The following is a 25276-nucleotide window of genomic DNA, read 5'->3' as shown; positions in this document are numbered from 1 at the left end:
CCTTCTCTCCCCCCCCCCAACTCTTTAGCTCCCCTCCCATGGTACCTCTACCTACTATTGTATGCCGCCCGTTGCACGGGCATTTTGATGCTCCCCCGCATGACTGTTTCTGATGTTTATTTGAATTCATTGTATCGCAAAACCTAATAAAACATATTGAAGAGAAAGTTGAAAAATGTAGAAGCAAGATACAAAACACATTGAGGCTCCATTCACGCGTTCGTACAGCTGAATATGCGCAGAACTGCGCTAAACATAAACAATGCATTGCAATGTGCATTTTTCAGACTATTGCGGGGGCCGTGTGGTACAAAACCGGGAGTCCCGCAAATTAGTCCAAGCGCGGTTTTATGGACAGATTCTGCACGTTCCGGCTATAGTAATAGCCACAAATGTGTGGAACCTGCACGTATGTTAACGTTTGCGCGGTTTCGATGTGCACGGTTTTCTGTGCGAAAAAGACGTGCGGAAAACGATACCGCTATGTGTGAATGGAGCCTGATGCTTTTGAACTTTGTTGTTGGTGAAGGATTCCAAGAATATTGCGGACAGCAAAGAAAAGGAAACAAATTGATCAATTACGAAATCAGGCCCATGCTTTCATTTAAAGTGATATTAAAGTAAAAATGATTTTATGCTGTTTTAAATGCTAATTAAATAACTTACAATGGATGCTGCTTCTTGATGTTTTAGTTTCCTGCAGAATCAGCTGGTCTTCTGAGCTTTGGACCGATATTCTGCTTTAGGGTGGCTCCTTTTTCCATGCAGGGTCCTATAGAGCCACCTTTGTGTGTGCTAGTAAGCTGTATGTGTCTCCACAAACACAAAGACACAGCAAGTCAACTCCCCTCTCCTCCTTCATCTCTCTTACCTTCTCCCTTCTCCAAGCTAGTAGATGTACAGTTGCTGGAGCCTGTGCTCTGTCCCTTGTGATTTTGTACTGGACAGGAAGCAGAGCTGCAAGAGATGGAGCTGGTTGGAAGCAAGATGACTAAGTGTTTGGGCAAAAATAAAAATAAATACTTTGCTGAGCAATGCGTATTTGTTTGATTTTGATTTCTAACTGAAAAATAATGACTACAGTGAAGCTGTCTTATTTTGGACATATTAACCCCTTCACGACTGACGACGTACAGCATCCGAGCTGTCGTTATGTCTTGGCTTTTGCCGCCGGGACTCTGTTTAAACTTGTAAAGCTGACTGTCGGCTTTACAATAGAAGCGATTCTGGCGACTCAGCTGTCGCCAGATCGCTTCTAGACAGGGCCGGATTTACTCTAAAGCTGTCAGTGCTGGGCTCCTGAAAAAGACAGTTATGTTTGGAAAGCTTGAAGGGAAAAAAAGAAGAGGACGACCTGCAACAAGGTAGCTTGATACAGTTGAAGAAAGTATGAACATGCCATTGTAAAAACTTAAGACCCAAATAGAAGATACAGTATATCAATATGGAGAAACACTATCCATGTGGTATTCAGCAATTGACGTCTACTTAATATAATAATAATAATCATAATAATAATAATAATAATATTATAATAATCAAGCTGTTAATGGGGACTAAGAGATGTGAAGCATATGGAGGTTGATGAATTGATAATTTTGTAGATATGTAGTTTTATGTACCTTGCTTCCAAAGCATATATGAGAAGGGAAAATACCTTGACCATTAATCAATCCTATAAAAAATCCCAGAGTCCCGTGATTAAAGATAAAAAGAAAGCTGAATATGTTTGCTACTTTAAAGGCAAAACCAGGAACTCCTGTTACATGATCTCTTTTTCACTCATTAAAACCCACTGCCTTCTTTATTTGTTCTAATAGGGTTAAAAATAGTAAACTGTTGGTTTGGTTATCTAAGGAGCAGCTGCGGTTTATGATTATATCCCTATAGGTATAACCCCTCTGAGTGTACCTATCTCCTATTGCAGATAAATAAAACTTTAGGCATGCTATTCCTAAATAGAGCTGTGGGCTATTCCTAAATAGAGCTGCGGTAATAAGTTCTATTTAGGTATAACATTCTGAGTGGTCGCATACAGAAGCTATGATTCAAATCTCTGCACATTTGGAGGAAAGGGACGCTACAAGTTTTGATCAACTTGACATTGCTACTTCTATTTAACACTTCCTTGTCCATTTGACATACATGCGCATAAAGATTTGTGGCATTTAGAAGCAGCTACTATGGCATTCTGGTGCCACTGGTATATCAACACTCATTTGCATCAGTGTGGACTGGGATAGTAAAGAGTAGTGCTCTATTATTGCAATTTCTGGCCAGAGCAGCTTGCAGACTTGCCAGGGAATAAATAGTACACAGGTAGGCCAACTGGTCAACCAGCCCAGCAGACAGGAGGTATGATCCGTCCAACAGTGCTTCCTCTCAACACCAGATTCCAGAAGCATGCACACTTGCAGAGGCAGAGGGCAAATAACTCTGTTGGGGACTGACAGTGGAACTACAGAATTAAGTGTTATAAGCTGTGGCTGTAGGACTACTCAGCCGCAGAGTTAGGCTAATGCGTCCCTATGGTAATGAAGTAACCCACAACATACCTAACGTTCCTCTGCCAATGCTTTTTATCTAGGATTGTAGGGTATTTAGGGTGCATTAGCACACTCAAGCATCCCCCTCACACAGCCTTTGGCCCCAGGTCCACGATATCAATTCACCTCACTGATACAGGGGCAGAAAGCTATGCAGTTCAGGAATATGAAGTGGCAGCAGATCTTTCCTCTCTAGAATCTGGCAAGACTCTTCCAGCTTAATTTGATGAACCCAGACTATCACCTTATCCATATACAGTATATACACAGAATATATACACTATATTGCCAAAGGTATTGGGACGCCTGCCTTTACACACACATGAACTTTAATGGCATCCCAGTCTTAGTGCATAGGGTTCAATATTGCGTTGGCCAACCCTTTGCAACTATAACAGCTTAAACTCTTCTGGGAAGGCTGTCCACGAGGTTTAGGAGTGTGTCTATGGGAATGTTTGACCATTCTTCCAGAATCGCATTAGTGAGGTCAGGTGCTGATGTTGGACGAGAAGGAGTGGCGCACAGTCTCCGCTCTAATTCATCCCAAAGGTGTTCTATCGGGTTGAAGTCAGGACTCTGTGCAGGCCAGTCAAGTTCCTCCACCCCAAACTCGCTCATCAATGTCTTTATGGACCTTGCTTTGTGCACTGGTGCGCAGTCATGTTGGAACAGGAAGGGGCTATCCCCAAACTGTTCCCACAAAGTTAGGAGCACGAAAATTGTCCAAAATGTCTTGGTATGCTGATGCCTTAAGAGTTCCCTTCACTGGAACTAAGGGGCCAAGCCCAGCCCCTGAAAAACAACCTCGCACCATAATCCCACCTCCACCAAACTTTACACTTGGCACAATGCAGTCAGGCAAGTATCGTTCTCCAGGCAACTGCCAAACCCTGACATGTCCATTGGATTGCTAGACAGAGAAGCGTGACTCATCACTCCAGAGAACACGTCTTCACTTCTCTAGAGTCCAGCGGCGGCGTGCTTTACACCACTGCCTCCGACGCTTTGCATTGCACTTGGTGATGTAAGGCTTGGATGCAGCTGCTCGCCAGGGAAACCCATTCCATGAAGCTCTCTACGCACTGTTGTTGTGCCAATCTGAAGGCCACACAAAGTTTGGAGGTCTGTAGCTATTGACTCTATGGAAAACATCTATGGAAAAGGTGCAACAGATTGGCCCAGGTGGAGATTACTCCATCCACACAGTTAAGTGTAGATGGAGGAATCTGTTGCACCTTTTCCACCTGACCACAGAAAATCTGCAGATAATTGTAAGGTGTATGGCCAGCTTTACAGTTACAGGTATGACTCCCAGAAGCAGAGGCATGCTGGGATTTGTAGGTAAAGCACAGCTGGAGGGCCAAAGTTGCCCACTCCTGACAGAGCATGGAAAGGTAAGTTATCTTGCACATTGTGATGTATGTTGCTATGTATGTCCTGGAGTATCTGTATTTCTGATGTCATATGCATGAGGTCTCTTTTCTATGCACTGAATCACAGAGTGCACACTAAACAGGCTCGATAAAGTGCATTGTGCTGTAGTCACCAGTCCACCAGCATCAACCGGGGTAACTAGAACACATTGCAGGAAAAGGTGCCCCACGCCAAGGACTTCAATAAGGACTTATATTTTTACATTAAAAAAAACAGAGCTTACAAAAAGATCTAGTGTGTGCTTGAAACTGCGCCATTTTTTCAGATTTTTTTCTACCTGCAGCTTTTTTTTTAAGGGAAAAAACCCCCCAACTATTTGTATACAAGGTATACAAAACATACAAAAATAAAAACACCCAGCGCTGACTGGCGGAACAGATGGGGGGAGGGGGCGGGTACAGCTGGCTCTGCCTCTAGATAGGCAGAGCCAGCTGTCAGTCACGCAGCTGGGCGGATCCCGGCACAATTGTCGGGATCCGCTTCAGCTGCGGCGTCTCAGTATACCGCGAGCAGCAGCTCGCGGTATACTGCGGCGTCTCAGTATACGGTATACTGAGATTAGGGTAACGGGAGGACGCTAGTTTGTGTACTCCCATTACCCTAAGGAGAACTATGAGGAAAAGCCTTAACACCATAATTCTCCTTTAATGGCCCTAAAATTATTGCGCTCACTGCGACGTTTGCAGTAATATGTAACATGTGCGGCACAATAGGCAGAATCATCGTTTTTGCACGCAGGTGCACCCGACGCATGTTTGCGCGTGTATGTGGGGGGGGGGGGCGGGGGACTTTTAAAAAAATGTTGGGTTATTTAAAAAAAAATTTATTTGTGACTTTTTATGTTTCTTTATTTTTGTAATGCTTTAATTTGTTTAAAACCTTTTTTTTTGTTATACTTAACTTTATTGCTATCACATGTGGGGGCTGAGAAACCCCTATGTGATAGCCAATTCACATGACAGGTCCTCTTTATGGAGACATCAGGGGTCTCTAATACCCCTAATGTCACCTGGGGAACCCCAGAGAAGCTGATGAAGCAGAGATCTGCTTCAGCAGCATCTGACCGCCATCTGTAGCGTGAGAGTGACACTGAATGCAGGAAGTGATGTAATATGCATCACTTCCTACATTCAGGGACCGAGAAGAGATCAAAGGGCGATCGTGTACCGAACTCCCTTTGTTCCCCACCGACAAAGTCGCCATGCCGGTCCCTGCCACACCAGGCACATCTGATTTCGTGACCGGCGGCGACGGCAGGGTGGGCACACACCTGCACCTAATACAAGCCATCGAACGTTTCTAGAGACGCTCGATCGCTTGAATGTAAACAGAAATCGCTGGCTGTTTACATTTCTGACAGTTTCCCCGCTCGTGTGCGCGCTGGGCACCGCACACGATTGGGGGGAGGGGAAGGACGTCTAAAGATGCCATCCTGCTCCTATAAAGCTGGTCATAGACCTTACAACCATCTCAAGACTTTTGTCTTGCGATGGTTGTAAGGTAATTAAAAAAAACGTACAATCTGCCCATCTTGGGCAGGCAGATCGTACTTGTGATCATCGCAAACCCGCCCCCCTGAGGGGCAGGCTTCCGATGGCTGCAATGCTTAACGGGCAGTGTGCGCTTGCGCACACCGGCCCGTTCGGCATTTGTCTTACGAGCATGCCACAAACCCGCTGACAATCGTACGATTCTCGGCGGGTTTTTGAACATGCTCTTAAGATAAAAGTCATGCGACCTCACAGTAGCAGAGGCCACACGCCTTCCATACACCTTGCGATTATCGTACGATCGCGGGATTTCCCGCGATTATCGTACGATAATCGCAAGGTGTATGGGCACCTTAAGGCTGCTGTCCGGCCGTTCAGGAACGCCCAATGGACAGGAGGTGGTTAATTTTTTTTAATGTTTATTTTACACTTAACTTTATTGCTATCACAAGGGGGGCTAACAACCCCCTATGTAATAGCAATTAGGACATTACAGGTCCTTTTTATGAAGATATGAGGGGTCTTTCAGGCCCCTAATGTCACCTAAGGACCACAGTAAAGCGGCTCTAAAATGTTCGGGTTTCACTTGAAGAAAAGGTGGCAACCCTAAAAGTAGCTCATGCACTATTGTGAGCGACAGGCGTATTTCTACTTGCGACAAAACTAACAGGTGTAAATGGGGCCATGTAAATGAATGGGATTCCTTGGGTGGAACGGCTTGTCGCACTGAATCAACTGTGACAATAAGCCTAGGTGTTAATGGAACCTAATTGTGGGACACATCATGGCAATCCTGTGCTTACTAATAAAGCTATGCAATGGAAAAAAAAAAAAAAAGGTCAGAAACAGGAAGTTGAGGTGGGGCGGATTATGGACGCGCACGGCCGCTGGTGACGCCACTAAACAGTTGTGTTGCTGGGCAGCTGCAGAGGCATTGTCATGTGACCGCGCAGGTCCTGTGAATCTTCCGAGAACGCGCTGCGCGTGCGTGTTGTGTGTCTGTTCCTAGCAGGAGTTGGTCGCTGCTGCCCGGGGTTGCCTGATCCCTGTGTGACCCGTTCATCTACTGCCTAGACATGGGCTGTGCCTTCTCTAAGAAAGCCAAGAGAAAGGGGAGCGCCAAAGACTCGGCACCCGGAGAACAGCAACAACAGCAAGACGGGCAGGAGAACAAGCAGTACAGCTGGGACAAGAGGGAGAAGGTGATCACTGTGATTTGTTCTGTACCTGTAATTGTGGGGATACAATCAGGGGGTGTGCGATGACTGCTGTGTGTACACACTGGGTGATGAGCCACGCTGGATGTCTACATCTGACGCTACAGAGCCTCATTGAAACCTACATGCAGTGTGTACATACAGTCTTAGGTGTGTCCCTAATCACTCCACATCCTCAAGACACAAAGTACACGATCGCTGCATTGTACTTCTGTACTGAGGACATGCTGATAAACTAAACCCTATTTATGTCATGTGTTCTGTCCTACAGATTACAACGTATGTAATACTATGCTGTGGGGGGAATTTACTAAGACTGGAGCAGCTGTGCATAGTAACCAATCAGCTTCTAGCTTCAGCTTGCTTAGTTAAGCTTTGACAGTGAAAGCTAGATTCTGATTGGTTGCCATGCACAGCTACTGCAGATTCTGCCTGCTCCAGTTATAGTTAATGTAATATATGAACATTAGCAACACGTGTCACAAACATTATATGTAATATTTAACCTAACACGTTCAAAACAACCATGTGACATGACTGTGAAACATATCAATCCAGGAATGTGATGGCAAAAACAAATGATTATCCGTGCCATAATGCTTGCCCCAAACTCCTCAATAACACCCTACTGACAGCTGCAGAGAAAGAGAGAAGCTTTGTAAACTGCTCCCACCATATGTTAAACAAAAGACACTGACAATGGGGATAGCGCAATGTCTTTTGTTTAACATGAATGTGATAGCGGGGAAAACAATAACAAATATTCTCTGGTAAATACATGTTCTAGTGTTACAAGTCCATGTCAGTGTGACTGTCCACTTGTATTGTTACGCTGGAACATGTGTAATATTTTTATTATTTTATGTATCTTTTATGGATTGCTATGTTTCACAGTCATTTCACATGGTTGTTTTGAACGTGTTAGGTTAAATATGACCTGTATATTTATTTATGTTGTTTATTTTGGGTGTTGGTCCTTTTTCATAGCTTTATGGTGCTGCACTAGTGTTATGTCTTCTTCATAAGGAATAGTGAGATATTCATTTAGGACAGAGGAAGGCAAACTCCGACTCTCCAGCTGTGGTGAGACTACAAATCCCTTCATGCCTCTGGCTGTGAGAATCTTGCAATGCCGTATGGGATTTGTAGTTCCACAACAGCTGGGGGCCTGGAGTTTGCCCATCCCTGATTGAGGTGCTGGCACAATCCAGCAAAAGCGGGGATCAGGTGTTTTTACACTATAACCCTAGCAGTTAAGCCTTGCAGTGCAGTGTGGCCCCACTCCAAGGGTATTTTTTTTTTTTAACGGGAGATGGGCTTTAAATTTCTGCCCGAGTCAGAGTCAGAATCCAATTTGATTCTGAGGTACATTGGGAAGCACACTGTCAGTCTCCGGCATGCTCCATTTCGGGTGTGCTTTCATTGGGCACAGCGATGAATTCCCTCCTAGGAGGCTTGTCACTGTATCAAAACTTTGAAAGTTCACATTACAACAGGGGTGGATGGATTATTATGGGATTCAGGAGTCAGTCCGTCCAGTCCAGGAACCAGCAGGATTGTGTAGGAGCCAGAGCTATTGACAACTTGAGAACCTCCAAAGTTAGGCAACACATGTAAAGCTGGCCATACACCTATAGAGCATCTGAAGACTTTATATGGTCAGATGGAAAATGTGCAAAAGATTCCTCCATCTACACTAAACTGTGTGGCTGGAGGAATCTCCCACTGGGCCAAGCTTTAGTATGTTGCTGGTTAGCCCCGCTGGCTGTCAAAATACCTGAACAATCTGATTGGATGCCGGCATTGTTCAGGTATTTTGAGAGCCAGCGTGGACGACCAGCAAGATACTGAAGCTTGGCCCAGTGGGAGGTTCCTCCAGCCACACCGTTTGGGGTAGATAAAGGAATCTGTTGCACTTTTCCCATCTGACCATAGAAAATCTGCAGATAATCTATAGGTGTATGGCCAGCTTTGGTTTTCAAGAGCATTGGCTAGCTAACCCTTGGGATTTGTCCAGCCCTGCAGCACCAACATGCTTTCTGCAATTAACCCATGGCTTTCAAAATGCATAGTTGTGGTCAAATGGTTTTTATATTTCAATTCACTGTGTTATTTTAAGTTTCAGTTTTCCCTGTCCTCAAAATAATGTAGTATGTGTAACGGTAGGCTTAGCCAAGTACCACTAAGCAATACTTGGGGGATCATGTATAAAAGCTCCGCCCGTTCACTTAAATAAGAACTCTGGAAAAGATTATTCTTAACCCCTGTAGTGCGGCTACTTTTGCACTGCAAGGGTCAAGTGCTTGTTTTTGTCTGTCGTGTAAAATAACAAAGATATAATCACATGAAACTTGGAAGCGGCTTGCTGCTAGACTGGTCCCTGCAGCCTCTCTCCTCCTCCGCTCCAGCGGTGGAATGTCCCTCGGTGTCCTCACATTCTATACACAGTGTATTGGACATGATGACTCGGGTGTATTGGACATGATGACTTGTTCAAGGAGTAAAATGGGGGCCAAATCTTCTTGAACCTCATGACAATCTACTTGTCCTGATACCAAAAATTATTTTAACCAAAACCCTATTTAACCATGCGAAGAAGCAATTGTCATTGGTCAACGTGGTCATCTGACCGCGCTGACCAACGAGCACTCGCAATTTGTGAGCAAAATTAAAAATCCATAGGGCAGGGTTATTCTGGACGGCAGTATGGGGTACTGATAGTACACCTGTGCTGGTGGAGGGGAAGTACCGTGCACTGAAAGGTAAGTATAGCGCTGGGGGAGGCAATGTGGGGAGAGGGGGTGAAGGTTGACTAGATTTAAGCGGATAATTCAATTTTACCAAATTACTTTGGAAACTGAACTTACCCTTTAATGCACATTATGCGTGTTAGAGAGAAGATGGCGGCGGGGCCAGGGTTGGTTATAAAAAAAAATTCTTGTTTTTTTACTTTATCATTTATTTTTTATTTATAATTTTTTATCACTTTTTAATTTGTATTGCTTTCTACTGTTTTATCATTTTTTTAAATGTTATTATGGTTTACTTTTTTCAGTTTTTTTTCACTTAACTTTATTACTACCACATGGGCTAAGAAGCCCCCTGTGTCATAGTGTTTGGAGGTGACAGATTCTCCTTATGGAACCTGTCCTCCAACACAGAACATCGAGCAACTGCATTGTGCTCGACTCTGTGCAGCTTGTGACAGATGAGATGGGGGTGCTGTGAGTAAAGTGCTCCCTTCTCACTGATCCCAGAGAGAAGATCTTCTGCTGCCCGCTCTCCATCCTGCAATGATTGCAGGGGAGGCCTTGGACAAGATGGCTGCTCATTTTATATAAGTGATCTGAGATCACTTGTACTAAATCAGCGGCGTCTCCCACTCTTTACATTTAGCTCTGCTAGCCTGCAGCAGGGCTAAATGTAGAAAAAACACCCACTCGGCGCCCAGAACTGGATCTCCCGGGCGTCAGGCGATAGGAAATCCGCACCCCTGTGCCTTTAGGATCCTTAAGCTGGCAATACACTAATAGATTTTCTAAAAGAACTTTCGTACAAAAGATCTTTCTTTCGACTTTCTATTAGTTGACGAGGAAAAATCGATGATCAATTTCAACCGTAGTGATGAAAAAACGCGAAGGAGCAGGATGACTGAACAAAATCCTAACAGTGAATGTGGTTTTCGCTATGGAGACTCCATTCATTCCAAAATCAAACATTAAAATCAAAGGAAATTTTGATCAACATTCCTCAAATGTCTGATGACGTTATCGGGTGGTAAAAAGAAGATCTTTCATACGAAACTTAATTTGGAAATCTAGATTAGACTGCTGGCCATACACTAGAGCAAGCCAGCTCCAAGGTGAGTATAACTTTTTTTATTTTACACCCTAGACAAAAAAGAGTACTTAACCCTTGCAGTAGAGGGGTAGTCGCACAGCAAGGTATTCAAATAATTGTTGCTGGAGTTCTTTTCAAAAAACAAACTTCCTATACTCGTCAGTTCCATCTAGGGACACTAGTGCTGTGTGAATGGCATCTGCCTGACATTGTAAATGAACCCTAATTGAATTATTCATATTAAAACATCAAAGAGAAAATGTTTTTTTCTGGTACGGTTATTGCTACATTGCTGTTTTGTAGCACTTTAACAGGATATGACTAGTGAATGTTCACTTCATTATTCTGGGAGGAACGGGTTTTTTATTAAAAAAAAGCAGAACTGTAGTGTAGAAACTTCTCTTCCTGCAGTCTAAAATAAGGTCACTTTTTGACTTTTTGTGGTCCAATTGCCAAATAAAAAGTTTGGCGGAAGCACATTTTTAGGTATGTATTTCTGAATTCTCTATACATATACACAGTAGGGGGATTCGAAACAAGCGTTGGCTATGATGGGACGTGTGCCTGTGCTATGCGTAGCAGATTAATGGAGACTGACACAATATTCTATCTGCGAGCACAAAATAATTGCTTGAAATATATTGATAGGGTTTTTGACCAACCTGGTTTAGCAGCCTTAGCTTTAGGGACCCATTCACACTTGTCTGTTTTTGGCAGATGCATTTTCAATTAAAATAACTGGAAATGCATTAAAATGATGCATTTTGGCAAAAATGGCCACGTTTGAATGGACATTTAATACTATAGGCATCCAGTAAAGTCTACGTCGACCAATGCCCAGTACGTATGTGGTACATAATAAACAGCCATCTACCCTAAAAGAAAAAAAGAAAAAACAAATTAGGAATAGGACATTGAAAGGGAGATTTTTATGCATTGGGAAACCGTGTTCTGCCCAATGATGACAACACTGCTGTTCCATGGCAAAAAAAGTGAGTGAGCGTTGTCATCCTAGGAAAGGAAGTGTTGTTGGTAGGATCACTGTGGAATAGATGAGATTTGTATGCATTGGGACAGTGGGCCACGTTCCATTTTTCTCTAGATTCATAAAAATCTCCCTCTGCTCCTCAGAAGTTGAACTGCCCCTAAAACAAAGTCCTTGACCACTGAAACTACTTGTGAGCAGTGAGCGCACAATAAAAGCCCATAGGAATACATTTAATGGCTCTAATCACATTTAGTTTCTTTAAAAAAAAAAAATAAAGCTTATTTATTTTTTACCATTTTTCAGTCTGCGGTAATGTGACCGCACAGCCTCATCCATGCCCCTCTTCTTCATAGCGTGAGGGCTGTCCGTTTACAAAGCATGCAGTTTAAGAGCGAGTCAGAGGGCATGGTGGCTAAGTTGACTACCAGAGATAAAGGCACGTTGTGCATTGGTACCTAAAGTCTTGATATTATCCTCATACCAACCCCTACATAGCAGCACATACTCTAGCAGAGGGAGGGGTAACACTGCAAGGTAATCAAGCTCTCCTACATCTTTTGGTGCTGGCAGAAGAAGAGAGCAGAGTGAGTAGAACTGATCCCTGCTCCTTCATTATATAGTCAGCAGGCTACAGGTGTGGATGGGAACACCACTGTATTCCTCAAAGTGTATGTAAACACGAACAATGAACTTCTTTTATTTACCCTTAAAATCTAGTGAGCTGATACCTTCCTGTGCTCTCTGCCTCCTCTGAACTACACTGAGTGTCCAGATTATTATGACCACCCCATCAGTACTTCGTTGGGCCTCGAGATGACTCCAGAATTCTTTAACCCCTTCATGACTGAGGCCCTTTTTTCAATTTTTGCACCCATGTTATATTCCACATTTTAGGCCTGAAAATGACGTAAAACCCCCCAACATTATATATTTTCTGAATGCCAAGACCCTATAGAATAAAATGGTGGTAGTTGAAAATTTTTATGTTGCGCAATATTAGCGCAACTCCTTATTAAACCCCAAAATTTAGTGTTAAGACTGTAGCCATTTGTGTATTTCTCTTGCATAGTTAGCATTTTGGTTGAAGGTTAGCTTTATAAAACAAATCTGTAAAAAGGGAACCTGTAGCGAAGAGAATATGCAGGATACCTTTGCTGCCCTTCTACTGAAAATGCTAGCTGCTTAACTTTTTCCATCTTGAATGCTTTGGGACAAGTGAGCTGCTTATGCCAGGATTGGGCAAATGAATCTGAATTCAGGAGCCAGTCTGACCAATTTAAATTAAAAATTTTTTAGGAGCCAGATTCATTGACAACTCATGAAAACCTCAAAAGCTGGCATTTTTTAAGGCGGATCATCATCTACCTGGCTCCTGGGATATGTCCATCCTTGGATTATATCTGGTGAGAGACACAGAACGTGTTAAAACTGCTGGATGAGAATGACAGCCAAGTAACTGGTATTTTCATGAGGAGGTAAGCAGTAGCCTCTGTATTTCTTTAGCACAGGTTTTAATAATTGTTATATTAATCCTTATTCATAAGTGGATTAAAGGGTGATTGCAATCTGTAAAGTAGCTCTATTATCTGTGGGGGGAAAAAAAGCAGAACTGAATAAGTTTTGTGTAATTTGTGATGACTTGTAGTCATACGATGAAAGAGTTTTGCACAATCACTTCCTAGTCACGGATACACCCTCTTCTATTTATATCACCGCATTTGTTAGTGGTCACTCTTATATGGTCATTTATAACTCTAAGCAATTGCAAAAAAAAAAAAGATACCTTTTAAGGAGAACTATGAGGTGAGTGATTTTTACTCAGCCTCATAGTTCTAGCCGACCTGTGACAATGAGACTGTCACACATCGGCTCAGTAGATCGGGAAGTGAGTGAACGCATACCGCCGCTCGCTAACTTCTCCATCATCTCCCTGCAGAGAGCTGTGACTGTCACTCACAGCTCCCTGCAAGGTAGATAGGAAGAGCCCGCTGTCACTCACACAGCTGGGTGGATCTCAACAGTAATGTTGGGATCCGTCCCGGCAGCGGCGCTCTCAGTATACAGTGATGGAAGGACGCTCGTATATGTCCACGCGTGACCCTTTAGAGAACTATGGGGAAAAACACTTACCCCATAGTTCTCCTTTAACTATACACATGGAAAATGGCACATTTCAGGTCTGATAAATGCTTAGGCTAAATTCACACTAAGTGCAATTAGATGCATTTAGAAAGCTTTTCTAAACGCATACATATGCATCTAATGATTTGCAGTGGATCTGTTCACACATTGCGTTTAGATGCTTTTATCTGTGTTTAGAAAAAATAGAAGTCTGGGGATCGGTTTTAACTTCAAAAGGCATCTAAACACAATTTGATGCTAGGGTTTGGTACCCGATGCATGGAAAAACAAATGCCTGTAAACACACGTCATTTAACGCATCTAGAAGCATAAACATAAACATAGCATCTTGCCTGACAGATTTTTCTCTGCATATAGAGCACAAAAAAGTGTCAAGTATGAATGAAGCTTCAAAAGGCAGTTCTACTTTCTCACACAATGCGTGAAAATGAACTTGCCCAGAGCATTCCACCACCTCTGCCTGTTCCCATCATTCATACAGTTTAACTATATGCGAAACCCATCGGTCCATACATAGCACTGCAGCCCTGTACTGAATAGAAGCGCTTCTCTTTGGTCAGCATGGTCATGTGACCTTGCTGACCAATGTGCACTTGCCATTAGCGAAAAAATGATAAATGTACATTTGTATTTAATTTTTTTTAATGAAGAAGTGTGCATTTATTTTTTTCTAAAAGGTGTATTTTGCCTTCAGAGCCTCCTCCTGGAAGGCACGCTGGAGAATAAAGTATAGAAGTGATCACGTCTACCTAAATGCTGACAGTGGGCTAAGGGTGTGCTGTAGTGCCCAGGAGCCTGTCTACAGTTCCATGATGCCACAGCCGTAGTATCTTATGGGATATTAAAGAAGAACTCTAGGTAAATTTGTAATTAACCCTTGCAGTGGGGCTACCCCCGAACTGCTCGTTTTTGTCCAGTGAGCAAAATAACAAAGATATACTTACCCAATCCTCCGAGCAAGGGTTAATAAAAGTTTCAGCTGGAGTTCTGCTTTAATATGGGAGCAGATGTTGCTGAAGTTGCAGCCACCATGACCTTCCTTCCTTATTCCCGATTTAGTACCGAATCATTTCCTCAGGATAGTCTCAACAGGCACATGCTTGTTACAGGTCAGAGACTTGTCAAGTAGTAAAGAAATAAAGGAAGGTAAGGATGACAGACCTGAAATTGAATGTTCATAACAAGCCATCAGTGTCCGTTCCCATAATCGTATCCTGTAAGGTTTGTTTTTAAGTAAACCTGGCCAATCCAAACGGAGCATGTGATGAAAAAATTCATAAGTAGAGGTTACCAGAAAAAGCTGAATTTGGCCCAAACCCTTCTTAGGTTTCCAGACTCCCTATTGGCCGGCATGGCAGCTTATCAAACTAGTATACTAATAGAGTGGGATTTTAGATTTTTGGGGAATTAGGCATCCTATTATCCTCTAAGACTGGGTAACATGTGCTTACTGTTATCCTCTATGGTTGGGTACCATGCACTTCCTATTATCTTGTATGGCCGGGTACCATGCACTTCCTATTATGCTCTATGGGTGGATGCCATGTGCTTCCTATTATCCTTTATGGATGGATGCCATGTGCTTCCTATTATCCTCTATGGAAGTGTGCCATGTGCTTTCTTTTTTTAAATAATAAGATTTTTATTAATTTTGTAAATATCAGCATACTGTATTTTTCCATCTAAGACGCCCCCATGTATAGGACGCCCCCCACTTTTTCTACCCAAAATTCAGAAATCAATATTTTCCATGCTCTTTTGCATAACTGATTACATCCAGTTTAAATTTTGCAGAGTAAGACGGCCGCTTACTGGTAGCGGTATTTACCGGTATTTTTTTTGTTTTCTGACATTTTTATGGGCTCCCTGTTGCATCTGGGCACTGGCTACACGCTCTCTGCAGCATCGGCTGACGTCGGGTACATAAGGCTCATGATTGGAGGAAACCTGTTAGCTTGTCTCTGCAATCGGAAGTTTCACTCGTGAGGCTAGTCTGCAGAGGTATCGGCAGTTTCGCAACCACGGTTCTCCTCTCGGCCCCCCGTGTATAAGACGCCCCTCCATTTTTAGGTAAATATTTTTAAGAAAAAGTATAGTCTTCTACACGGAAAAATACAGTAAATAAAGACAGCCATGCGCTTTTTATTATCCTCTATGGCTGGGTACCATGCGCTTCCTATTATCTTCTATGGCTGGGTACCATTCGCTTCCTATTATCCTCTACGGCTGGGCACCATGTCCATCAAAGTGTACTGATCAAGGTCTGTATAACTGTAGAGCTTTTTGATTAGGGTAACATCGGGTTCAATACAGCATTTATCGGGCAATGTACACTTACTATTAAAGTAAACCTGTGGTGAGGAAAAATAATTATGTTTTAAATCAACAGTGTGAAGAGCATTAAAGCGGAATGAAAGGCTTTAATTAGAAAAAAAGTGTTGACAGTGTAAGTCTCTTCTGTCAAAGATCATTATTCCTGCCTGTCAGCACTTACAGTACATTGTGTACACTGAGCTGCGCATGTGCAGCTTCGTGTATAGTCTTGGCAAAATTGAGATAAAGTAGTTCCATGCCCCGATGACATAACTACCAAGCATGCACATGGGAAGTGCCAGTGAGGGAGGAGACTGGGTTGGCAGGTAAGACTACTGCTGTGTATACTAGCGTGTTACGGCTAAAAGTTCCTGTGGCCCTTTTTTTTCCCCCTTAGTTATTTTTACATCTGAGCACTTGGGAAGCTCCCCAAACTACCTGTTGGAATACTAACTTTTGGAGAGTTGTAACCAAGGTAGGTGGGTAACTCCCACATCATATCCCGTGTATCATTGCATGGAAGCATGCACTGTGGTGGCTCTTTAAAGTGGGAGATTGACAGACTTTCTGTGACAGAAGAGACCGCCAATCAGGCGGCCAAAGATCTGAAACCTGGAAGACTGGGACAAAGAAGGAAACATTGCCGAAGGAGGAGGACAGTGCTGCAGGGGATTGGTTTGGCAGGTACGTCCGCCATAATGTGCTAATACTGTATACGGTGCATACAAGCACAATTCGGCTAAAAGCTGAGGCACTAACAAATTCTATTTGCATTGTCGTTTTGGAAGTGTCTTTGGAGGACAGTTAAGCAAAATGATAGATATGGACTTGCACCTTTTTTTTTTTGCTACTCAAGGAAGATCTTATAGATTGTCAGCATATGGGCCTAATGTAATCAGCTCAGCAAGACTGAATTCCATTATTGAAAAATTATGTAATGTGCTCTGGTTTTCGTAATCTAACAAAAACTGTTTCCACAATACTATAGGGACTTGTGTAACATTCTTATTGTCGGCTAAGCTGATGTGAAAAGGTATCCTATATGTTTCTAAACTACCTAGACGCCTTTCACTAGCGCCAGGCGAATAATAACAGAAAACATGGTCATTTTATATTGATAACGTATAAACATAAAACCTCATGCTGTATTTGGGTACACCGTTCATTGTTTTTGAGTGTGCTCTATGTGATGTGCGTTAGCTCAGAAAAGGGAAATCCCTGAGAAGTGTGCCAAAGCACTAGTTTTATTATGCTCCTGTGTTCTTCTTTAAATTGGTACAATTTCATATGAGGTAAGTTTCCTCTTGTAGTTTAATAATCATATTTATGTAAACAAGTAACCACTCAAATTTCATTTATTCAGATTTGTTTTACAAAATACTGAAAGTTTGCACATACACACAAAAAAAATGAATAACACAATATAGCTTACACTATAAGGACCAATGCATACAGGCGTATTCCAGAGCTAATACAGGCGTATTTTCACACCGTGTAAAATACACCTGTATTTGTGGTGCCCAGACTACGGCGTTTTCTGTCCATACATTGCTATGAACAGAAAATGCTGTACTCGGGTATACGCCCTGGAAACCCCAGGACTGGTGTTTGCATGCGCATGGGGTAAAGTTTTTGAATGCTGAACCTTTGCATTCAGAAACGTATACACCCGTGTGCACGCGTACACACACCGTTATAGGCGTACACTGTTTTTCTTCTTTTTTTTTTTTTTTCTTCAAATGATTTTTATTGTGCTTTTCATAAGGATCCAACAGAAGATACATGTATGTGTTATCAACCCACATGCGGGTTGTAATGTAAAACAGTAACATACATACATTTGAAGTATGAATCACTTTAATAGCAGGTTGAGTGGGGAACGAAAGAAAGGGGGTGAGGGGGAGGGAGTGCCTGTCACAGTGCTGTACAGTCCATCCATTCCGCTATTTTCCATTATTAAGTGCCCTGATCTCCCGAGTAGGTATCAGGGTGTGCTTGGGTTACTTCGATGTAGTAGCGCTTCGCATTATATACTTTGGGTGATGAACTAGCATCGCGGTTACAACCTGTAGGTTAGTGCTTCCATGTTGTCTCGTGGTGGAATGGTCAGAGACCCGATAAGGGACAGGCAGACAGTAGGAAGTGGTGGAGTTGGGAGGGGGGGAGGGAAGGGAAGAGGGGTGCTGAAGAGGCAGGGGGAAATGGGTCTGAGATAATCAGTGGACAATGGGGGACCGTCCGTAGGGGTTGGCGACAAATGAGAGGTGGTTCAGTATAAGGTGGCGAAGTCAGTGGTACTGGCAAAGTAAGTCCAGCAGGCCCATAATTTTCTAAATCTATCTAGTGTGTCCTGTTTAGTGGCCAAGAGCTCCTCCATCTCACAGACGTGGCCCACCCGAGAGAGCCACTCTCGGATTGTGGGTGCTTTGTCAGTCCGCCAGTGGCGGGGTATGACCGTGCGTGCAGCATTAATGAGGTGCCTGTGTAGTGATTTAAAAGTGCCCGTTGGCCAGGTTCCCAGTGAAGGAGTGAATATGTGAGGGTAAAGGGAGGTGTAGATCCAGTGATCTTGTGGATAGCACAGTGTACTTTTCGCCAGAAGGGTTGCACTTGAGGGCAGGACCAGAAAATGTGCGTGAGTGTGTCTTCGTCCGCGTGGCATCTCCAACATAGTTGGGGTACGGTCGGGTAAATGCGATGTAGTAGGTGGGGGGTCCCATACCAGAACGTTAGGAGTTTGTAGTTTGTTTCTTGCATTTTGCTGTTGAATGCGCATTTATGGGCTGTCATGCAAATTGTAGACCAGTCGTCGTCTGAGATTGTGGTCTGTAGGGCCCGTTCCCATTTAGAACGTGGGTGGGGTACTCGGGAGGGGAGGTCCTCTCTGAGTAGGTTGTATAGCCTGGAGATCAGATGCCTGGTGGGGCCACTGCCCTGGCAGAGTCTCTCGAATGGCGTGAGGGTTCTGGCCGAAGAGTGTCGGCGTGCAGGGGTCATCAGGAAGTGTCTTATTTGGAAATAGACCCACCAGGGAAGTGAGGCCCGTTTTTTGTGAAGTCCGAGAGATCAGTTTTGGAGGCAAATGTTCGTGATCTAAAAAAGAGGTGCGCTCTTAGGGGGGGTTCGTGTGACCAGAGTGAGGTAAAGTCCTTTGTGGCAGCTGGAGGGAAGTCGGGGTTGCTCATCAGGGGTTCCATCGGGCTGTACAGAGAGGAGGCATACACTGTTTTCAGTCCATACATTGCTATAGAGAGAAAACCACAGCAGCTGCGGCCTCTGGGCATCGCATATACAGGAGTAAAATACACCCGTGTGCATGAGCCCTAATAATGGCATGTAAAATCCTGGTACACATTTTTTCTTATTTATAATCAACTGCAGGCAGTTAATGCGTCATGAAGACCAATCAAGTTGGAGTACAAATACATTGAAAGGAGAACACATTTATTTGAACAGTAGCATTTGGCTGTGGAGTCATATTCGTGTTGAACTAAGAAGGTGTGTGCTATTAGTGCTGTAGGGGCTCTTACCATAATGCACACATACTTGCACATTATACCACACTTTCCTCTACGTGCCCTCCTCCAGTGATGACAGGTCACTGCGCCATTCGACACTGCTGCTATCTCTCTCGAGTCCTGTAATGCTCCCCTTCGACCATTGCATGGCCACTAACGATGTGACTCCTATGCATGTGCACCTTGACAAGCGGCTCTATTCTTGGCATATCAAGAATAACCCGGGCTGCGTGCTGCACGGCACATGCTCTGTACAGCTACATAGGAAAGGAAAAACATCAGGGAACATTGGGCAAATGTTTTTTTGGCAAAGAGACTGCATGCCTCTTGCCAGTAAAATTCTGTCTCCTTCCAGTTTTTCACAGCAAGACCCTCATTTCACTCAGTTGTGGGCTAGTGTAGTTTTACAGGTCTGATGAACCTTCTTTTAACTTTATTTGAAGTGGACACTTCAATCAGGTCTCCGCACAGTAGCGTGGTGAGCTACGTTTACCTGCAGTGCGCCACCACACACACCACACCCTCGTTTGTTTCACCCTACACTTGGTTTCGACTAGTGACTGGGGAAACTGGGTGCTAAAGATCACTTGGTTGCAGCATCTGCTCGGCAAGGAAGAATACAGTGGCGGACATACTCATCCTGAGTACTGGAGTCCGTCACATTAATTGTGACTGACCGCCTGCTACCTGGATGTGACGGACTCCAGTACTCAGGAGAATGTGCACCACTGTATTCTTCCTTGCCGAGGAGATGCTGCAACCAAGTAATCTTTAGCTTCCAGTTTCCCCAGTCACTAGTCGAAACCAAGTGTAGGGTGAAACTAACTGATTTATTTAGCAACTGTGCAACCTTTTATACACAAGGTGATCAGATAAGATTATAATCCCATTACATCCACCCTGCCCTCCCCAGACATTCTGACTGCACAACCCCGCAGGGGTCCAACTGCTAAAGAGCTCCAGACAGCCATAGCAGGAGTCTGGCCAGACGCAGGAGAATGTCATTGTCCTGAGCTCCTTGGAGTACAAAGGGAGCTAACGAGGGGTGGTGCTGACAGTCTTGCATAACCCAGCAATAACACACACACAAGTAACCCGTAATCCATGTCGTCACAATAGCAGTCCCACTAACGCACTTGAGCAGTCCCACTTAATAGCTTTGATAAGGCCTCTTTTGGCTGCAAAACATTAGTGGGACCGATGTGTCTGGTTTAAAGTGACATTAAAGTCACATTTTTTTCCCCCTCCCCCCAATGTTAATGTTGGCACTTGCCTTAAATGATGTCTCTTAATCCGATCTTCTTTCCTGATGTTTTCATCTGTCCCTCCAGCGGTGCGGCGGCGGCTCTCCGATCTAGCGCTGACTCCTCTGTCCTTGCTGGCACTTCCTGTCCCGCGGTGTCTGCATGCGGGTGCACGCGTCCATAGACTTGCCTTGCGTCTCTACTCGTCTACCGGCCGAAAATCCAAACTGCGCATGCACCCGTCCCAAGATGCTTTGCGGCCACCTGAGCGATTTCGGATTTTGGGACGGGAGCGCGCGGAGTAAGTTTAAACCGCTGTTAAAGAGGTTTTTAAAAAAAAAAAAAACTTTTTGCATATATCTACTGCTTGCTAGCAGTAGATGTATGGGGAAAAAAACGGAGGGTTTAGAAACCCTTTAATGCCTTAAATAAAGATTTTTACCTGATGCAGAAACATGTGCAAACACCTTTTAACAGTTGCTTACTTTGTTTGCAAAATGAGGATGAGTATCGGCTTATTCCACTTCATTTATTTTTTCTCGAAAATCTTGTCTCTGTAAAGTGCAACATTGTGTTGGAACGTGTAGCAAAGGGCATTGGGATGTATACACTAAAGACTGACGCATATCCAGGTACTGTAAAAGTTGTAATTCCCCTGGTGTTGTATCTCATCTAGCCCAATAATATTTGAATAATATTCAGTTATAAAGGAATGCTGCTGGTCTAGTCACCACTTTGAGATGATGAATGTTGTCTTTGTGAAAGTCAATCGTGGCTGCTGAAACGAAGCACATAACACAGACTTGCTGTTACAGAGCCCCCATAGCTCTAACCTGAGTGTATATAGGGAGGTTGGCAGCCAAGCTTCCTCAATAGCTGCTTTCTCGTGTCTAAACCTCAAGTTTACAAATGTTCATATGTTGCCTCTCTCTGCTGAATGAGTGCATGGAATATAAGAATACTTTTAAGAACTAATTTACAAAGCGCCTAAATGTTTGGCAATCCTAATTCTGTGTTTTTGTATGTGGCACATAAAGTATTCACAAACTGGAGCCTAGTTAATATTATTGTTTTCATTGGTATTAAACAATTCCTATTTCCCTATGGTAGTACACAAAATAAAGCTGAACTCCAGAGAGATTTAGAGCATGTTCACACCTTGTCTGTTGAGCTGCGTTGTTTTGCACACCATTGCACATGTGTGGTATGAATGAGTACATAGAGAACCGTTGTATTCAGTGTGCCCTGTTCACACCATACACGTGGGGCAGTGTGCAGAAAACCGCAGCTCAACGGACATGGTATGAACAAGCTGCAGCTCTGTATTTATTAACACAACATTACAATTTCTCTTTTAATCTATGCGCTGTGAGTACATGAATTTGACCTGGTATGTGGCTTTTACAAACCAGGAGGAGCAGAGTGACAGAAATCTGATGAGAGATGAACTTATCAGTCTGCTGCTTTGCCTTTAACTGCCCAGTCACTGGTTTTGGAAGGGACAAGACCTGTAAGGCACACAGACCCCAGGTATTATCGATAACCATCAACAAACTACTTGGCCTCCTCCATACCTTACCATCCCTAATATATTTACCCAATAATCCAATATATAAAGTTGGCACTAAGTACATACATGTGCTCTCCACTATATTACCGCCCGCATACAATCAGCGGGGTGCCATGTCAGCTGTCTTTTCATCCTCTTTGCCCTTCTTCCGAAATCGATAAAGAGAGCACTCACCAATAAGGCACGGACTAACTAATTATATCAGAGGTTCTAACTGACAGCATGGCCGGCATAAACACCTGACTACCTATCTTTAGTCTCATTACATGAGCAAGAAAGCAGCCTCCCTCTTCTTTATCTTGTCCACCGTTAGGTGCCTGTATGGCTAAACAATTAGTTGTCTGTTGTCTGACAGTTTTTGAAGTGACCAGGTTGGTTTATATTTGTAACGATTGTATCATGTATACCTTCTTTCTTTGCCTGCACCGTTCTATGTATGGTATAAATTTGAAAAATTGGAAAAAATAAAGAATTTATAAAAAAAAGACCTGTAAGGCCAAAGGGTGGTAAACACAGGCAGTTCCTCTGTGGTTTTACTGTCCCCTGACTACCCACATAAAACTTAAAGAATAACTCCCGGCAAATTTTTTTTTAACCGTTTTAAGGGTTAAGAGCTCGTTTTTGTCTGCAGCATGAAGCGTTTGTCAGGTGGTGGTGCTTGCCAAACAGAACTATTGAAGACATTTCCAATAAAAAGTTCCTCCAGAATAAAAATAAAGCACATTCAGGCGATGGCATTACTGCCTTCTGAACACTGGGTAGCTGCTGCTCTAGTATGGTTGCTTATCAGAGGGAGGTAGATCACTTTTCAGGGGGGCGGTGGAACCTGTCATTCATGTGAATGAGGCCTAAGTATTACTTGACACCAGCAGAGAAAAATCAGGTCTCCTGAGCTGCCAGACAGGGTTGTGCTGTGTGACAGAGCAGTGGGGTATGTGCAAGAAGTAAAGCACTTTTTATTCAATTGTCACATGCGTCAAACAGCCAACGTTTTGGGGCCACGGTCTCTTCTTCTGGGCGACAAAGTGACGGTCACTATGTCGCCCAAAAGAAGGGACCCTGCGTGGCCCCGAAAAGTTGGCTGTTTGACGCATGTGACAATTGAATAAAAAGTGCTTTACTTCTTGCACACATCATCGGGTGCTGGTGACTTCTATTATGGACTGTAACTGACAAGGCACCATCCGTGTTGTCACTTCAACCACCAGCTTCTTACTCCAAGGTCTGTACGCTGTATGGCGCGCAGGTGATTTCGTATTATCTAGAGCAGTGGGGTAGACGTAAATAAAAATCCTTTGGAAACTAAAACAAATCTATATTTCATCAGTGTATTTAGCTGTTTGCCTGTAGTAAATAATTTAGACGACTCTTGCTCTTTCCTCTAAACATATAAGACAAATACATATATTTCATTAAAGCAGAAGTTTGCGTAAAATGTTTCTTAACCCCTCACTGCAAGGGTTAAATACTTGTTCTTTGTCTAGGTTCAAAAATAAGTTATACTTACCCGATCCTCCAAACCCACTTGCTCTTAGACCGGTCCCTTTCTCCTCTGTCCACCTCCGCTGCAGCGGTCTAAGGTCCCTGAGTCATCATGTTCTATGCACAGTTTATAGGACGGGAAGACGCCGAGGGACATACCATTGCTGCCAAGGAGCAGGAGACAGGCGGAAGGGACTGGTCTACTGTAATAGCAAGCCAGCTTATGGGAGCGGGTAAGTATAACTTTGTTATTTTTTAACCCTGACAAAAACAAGCCCCTAACCCTTGCAGTGCAGGGGTAGCCCCACAGCAAGGGTTAAGATTTTTACCTGGAGTTCTGTTTTAGATCTGCATATCTTGGAATATTAATCTTAATAATGCGTATAACATTGTACTGATGTCTGTCTGTTCCTTTTCTTGCATCACAGGTAGACCCCAAGGACTACATGTTTAATGGCTTGAAGGACCAGACGATAGGACGGTTGCCAGATAAAGTCGCAGGCCAACAATTTGTAATACAGGAATGCGAGAACTGCAACATCTATATATTTGACCATTCTGCCACCATCACCATCGATGACTGCACAAATTGCCGCATCTTCTTAGGGCCTGTAAAAGGCAGCGTGTTCTTTCGCGACTGTAAGGATTGCAAATGCATCGTGGCCTGTCAGCAGTTTCGCACCAGAGATTGCAGGAAAATGGAAGTATTTTTAAGCTGCACCACCCAGCCAATCATAGAGTCCTCCACTGGAATGAAGTTTGGATGTTTCCAGTTCTATTACCCAGAACTAGCAGCACAGTTCAAGGAGGCAGGCTTAAGCATCTTCAACAACACATGGAGCAACATCCACGACTTCACCCCCGTGTCAGGAGAGACCAACTGGAGTCTTCTTCAAACTGAGTACGCAGTGCAAGACTACGTGCCCATCCCAGACTCTGAAGAACTGAAAGCCGTGCGCGTTTCTACAGACGTTAACCGGAGCATAGTGCCAGTCACTTGGGGTCAGCGCCTGAAAAAAAGTGACGAGTCCTGCTTGGTGGTTTTCTTTGCTGGAGATTACACCATAGCAAATGCCAGGAAGATGATTGATGAGGTAATGGGGAAGATGGTATTAGAAAAAGCACCTAAAATTTCCTGGGTTGCTACTAATGTGCACGAGGAAATACCAACTAAATCAGACAGCTGGCACTGTTAAGTAAATATTGGTTGTAGTTTCTAGTCCTCATAGGAATCTTTTTTGTGTAACACATGACAACACTGTGTTTTATTTATAAAATGTCAGGCTTAAAATTGATCTTATACTAACTTTGCAATAATGCATCAGTACATTCCTGACAGATCACAATACACAGAAACATTATTATTACTCAAAAGTCATGTATTTTATTATTAAAAGGCAATCCTTATACTGCAGCCGAGTGACTTTGCCTAGGCTGAGATGGTGTCATCAGTCTGCTACAGGCAGGAGGAACAATTTCTGATGAATCAGCC

General features: G+C 43.5%; 1 protein-coding gene across 1 annotated transcript; it reads left to right on the top strand.

Annotated features, from left to right (window-relative positions):
• Positions 1 to 6344: 6344 nt before the first annotated feature.
• RP2 (retinitis pigmentosa 2 (X-linked recessive)) lies at positions 6345 to 24893 on the top strand (the record flags this gene model as incomplete). Its single annotated transcript, XM_018562805.1, has 2 exons — positions 6345 to 6672; positions 24213 to 24893. Coding segments are annotated over exons 1-2 (807 nt in total), but the record flags the coding sequence as incomplete, so codon positions are not given.
• Positions 24894 to 25276: the final 383 nt, after the last annotated feature.

Source organism: Nanorana parkeri, unplaced genomic scaffold (genome assembly GCF_000935625.1).
Source record: "Nanorana parkeri isolate BGI_ZX_2015 unplaced genomic scaffold, ASM93562v1 scaffold601, whole genome shotgun sequence".
NCBI lineage: Eukaryota > Metazoa > Chordata > Amphibia > Anura > Dicroglossidae > Nanorana > Nanorana parkeri.
This window is presented reverse-complemented; position numbering and strand designations above follow the sequence as displayed.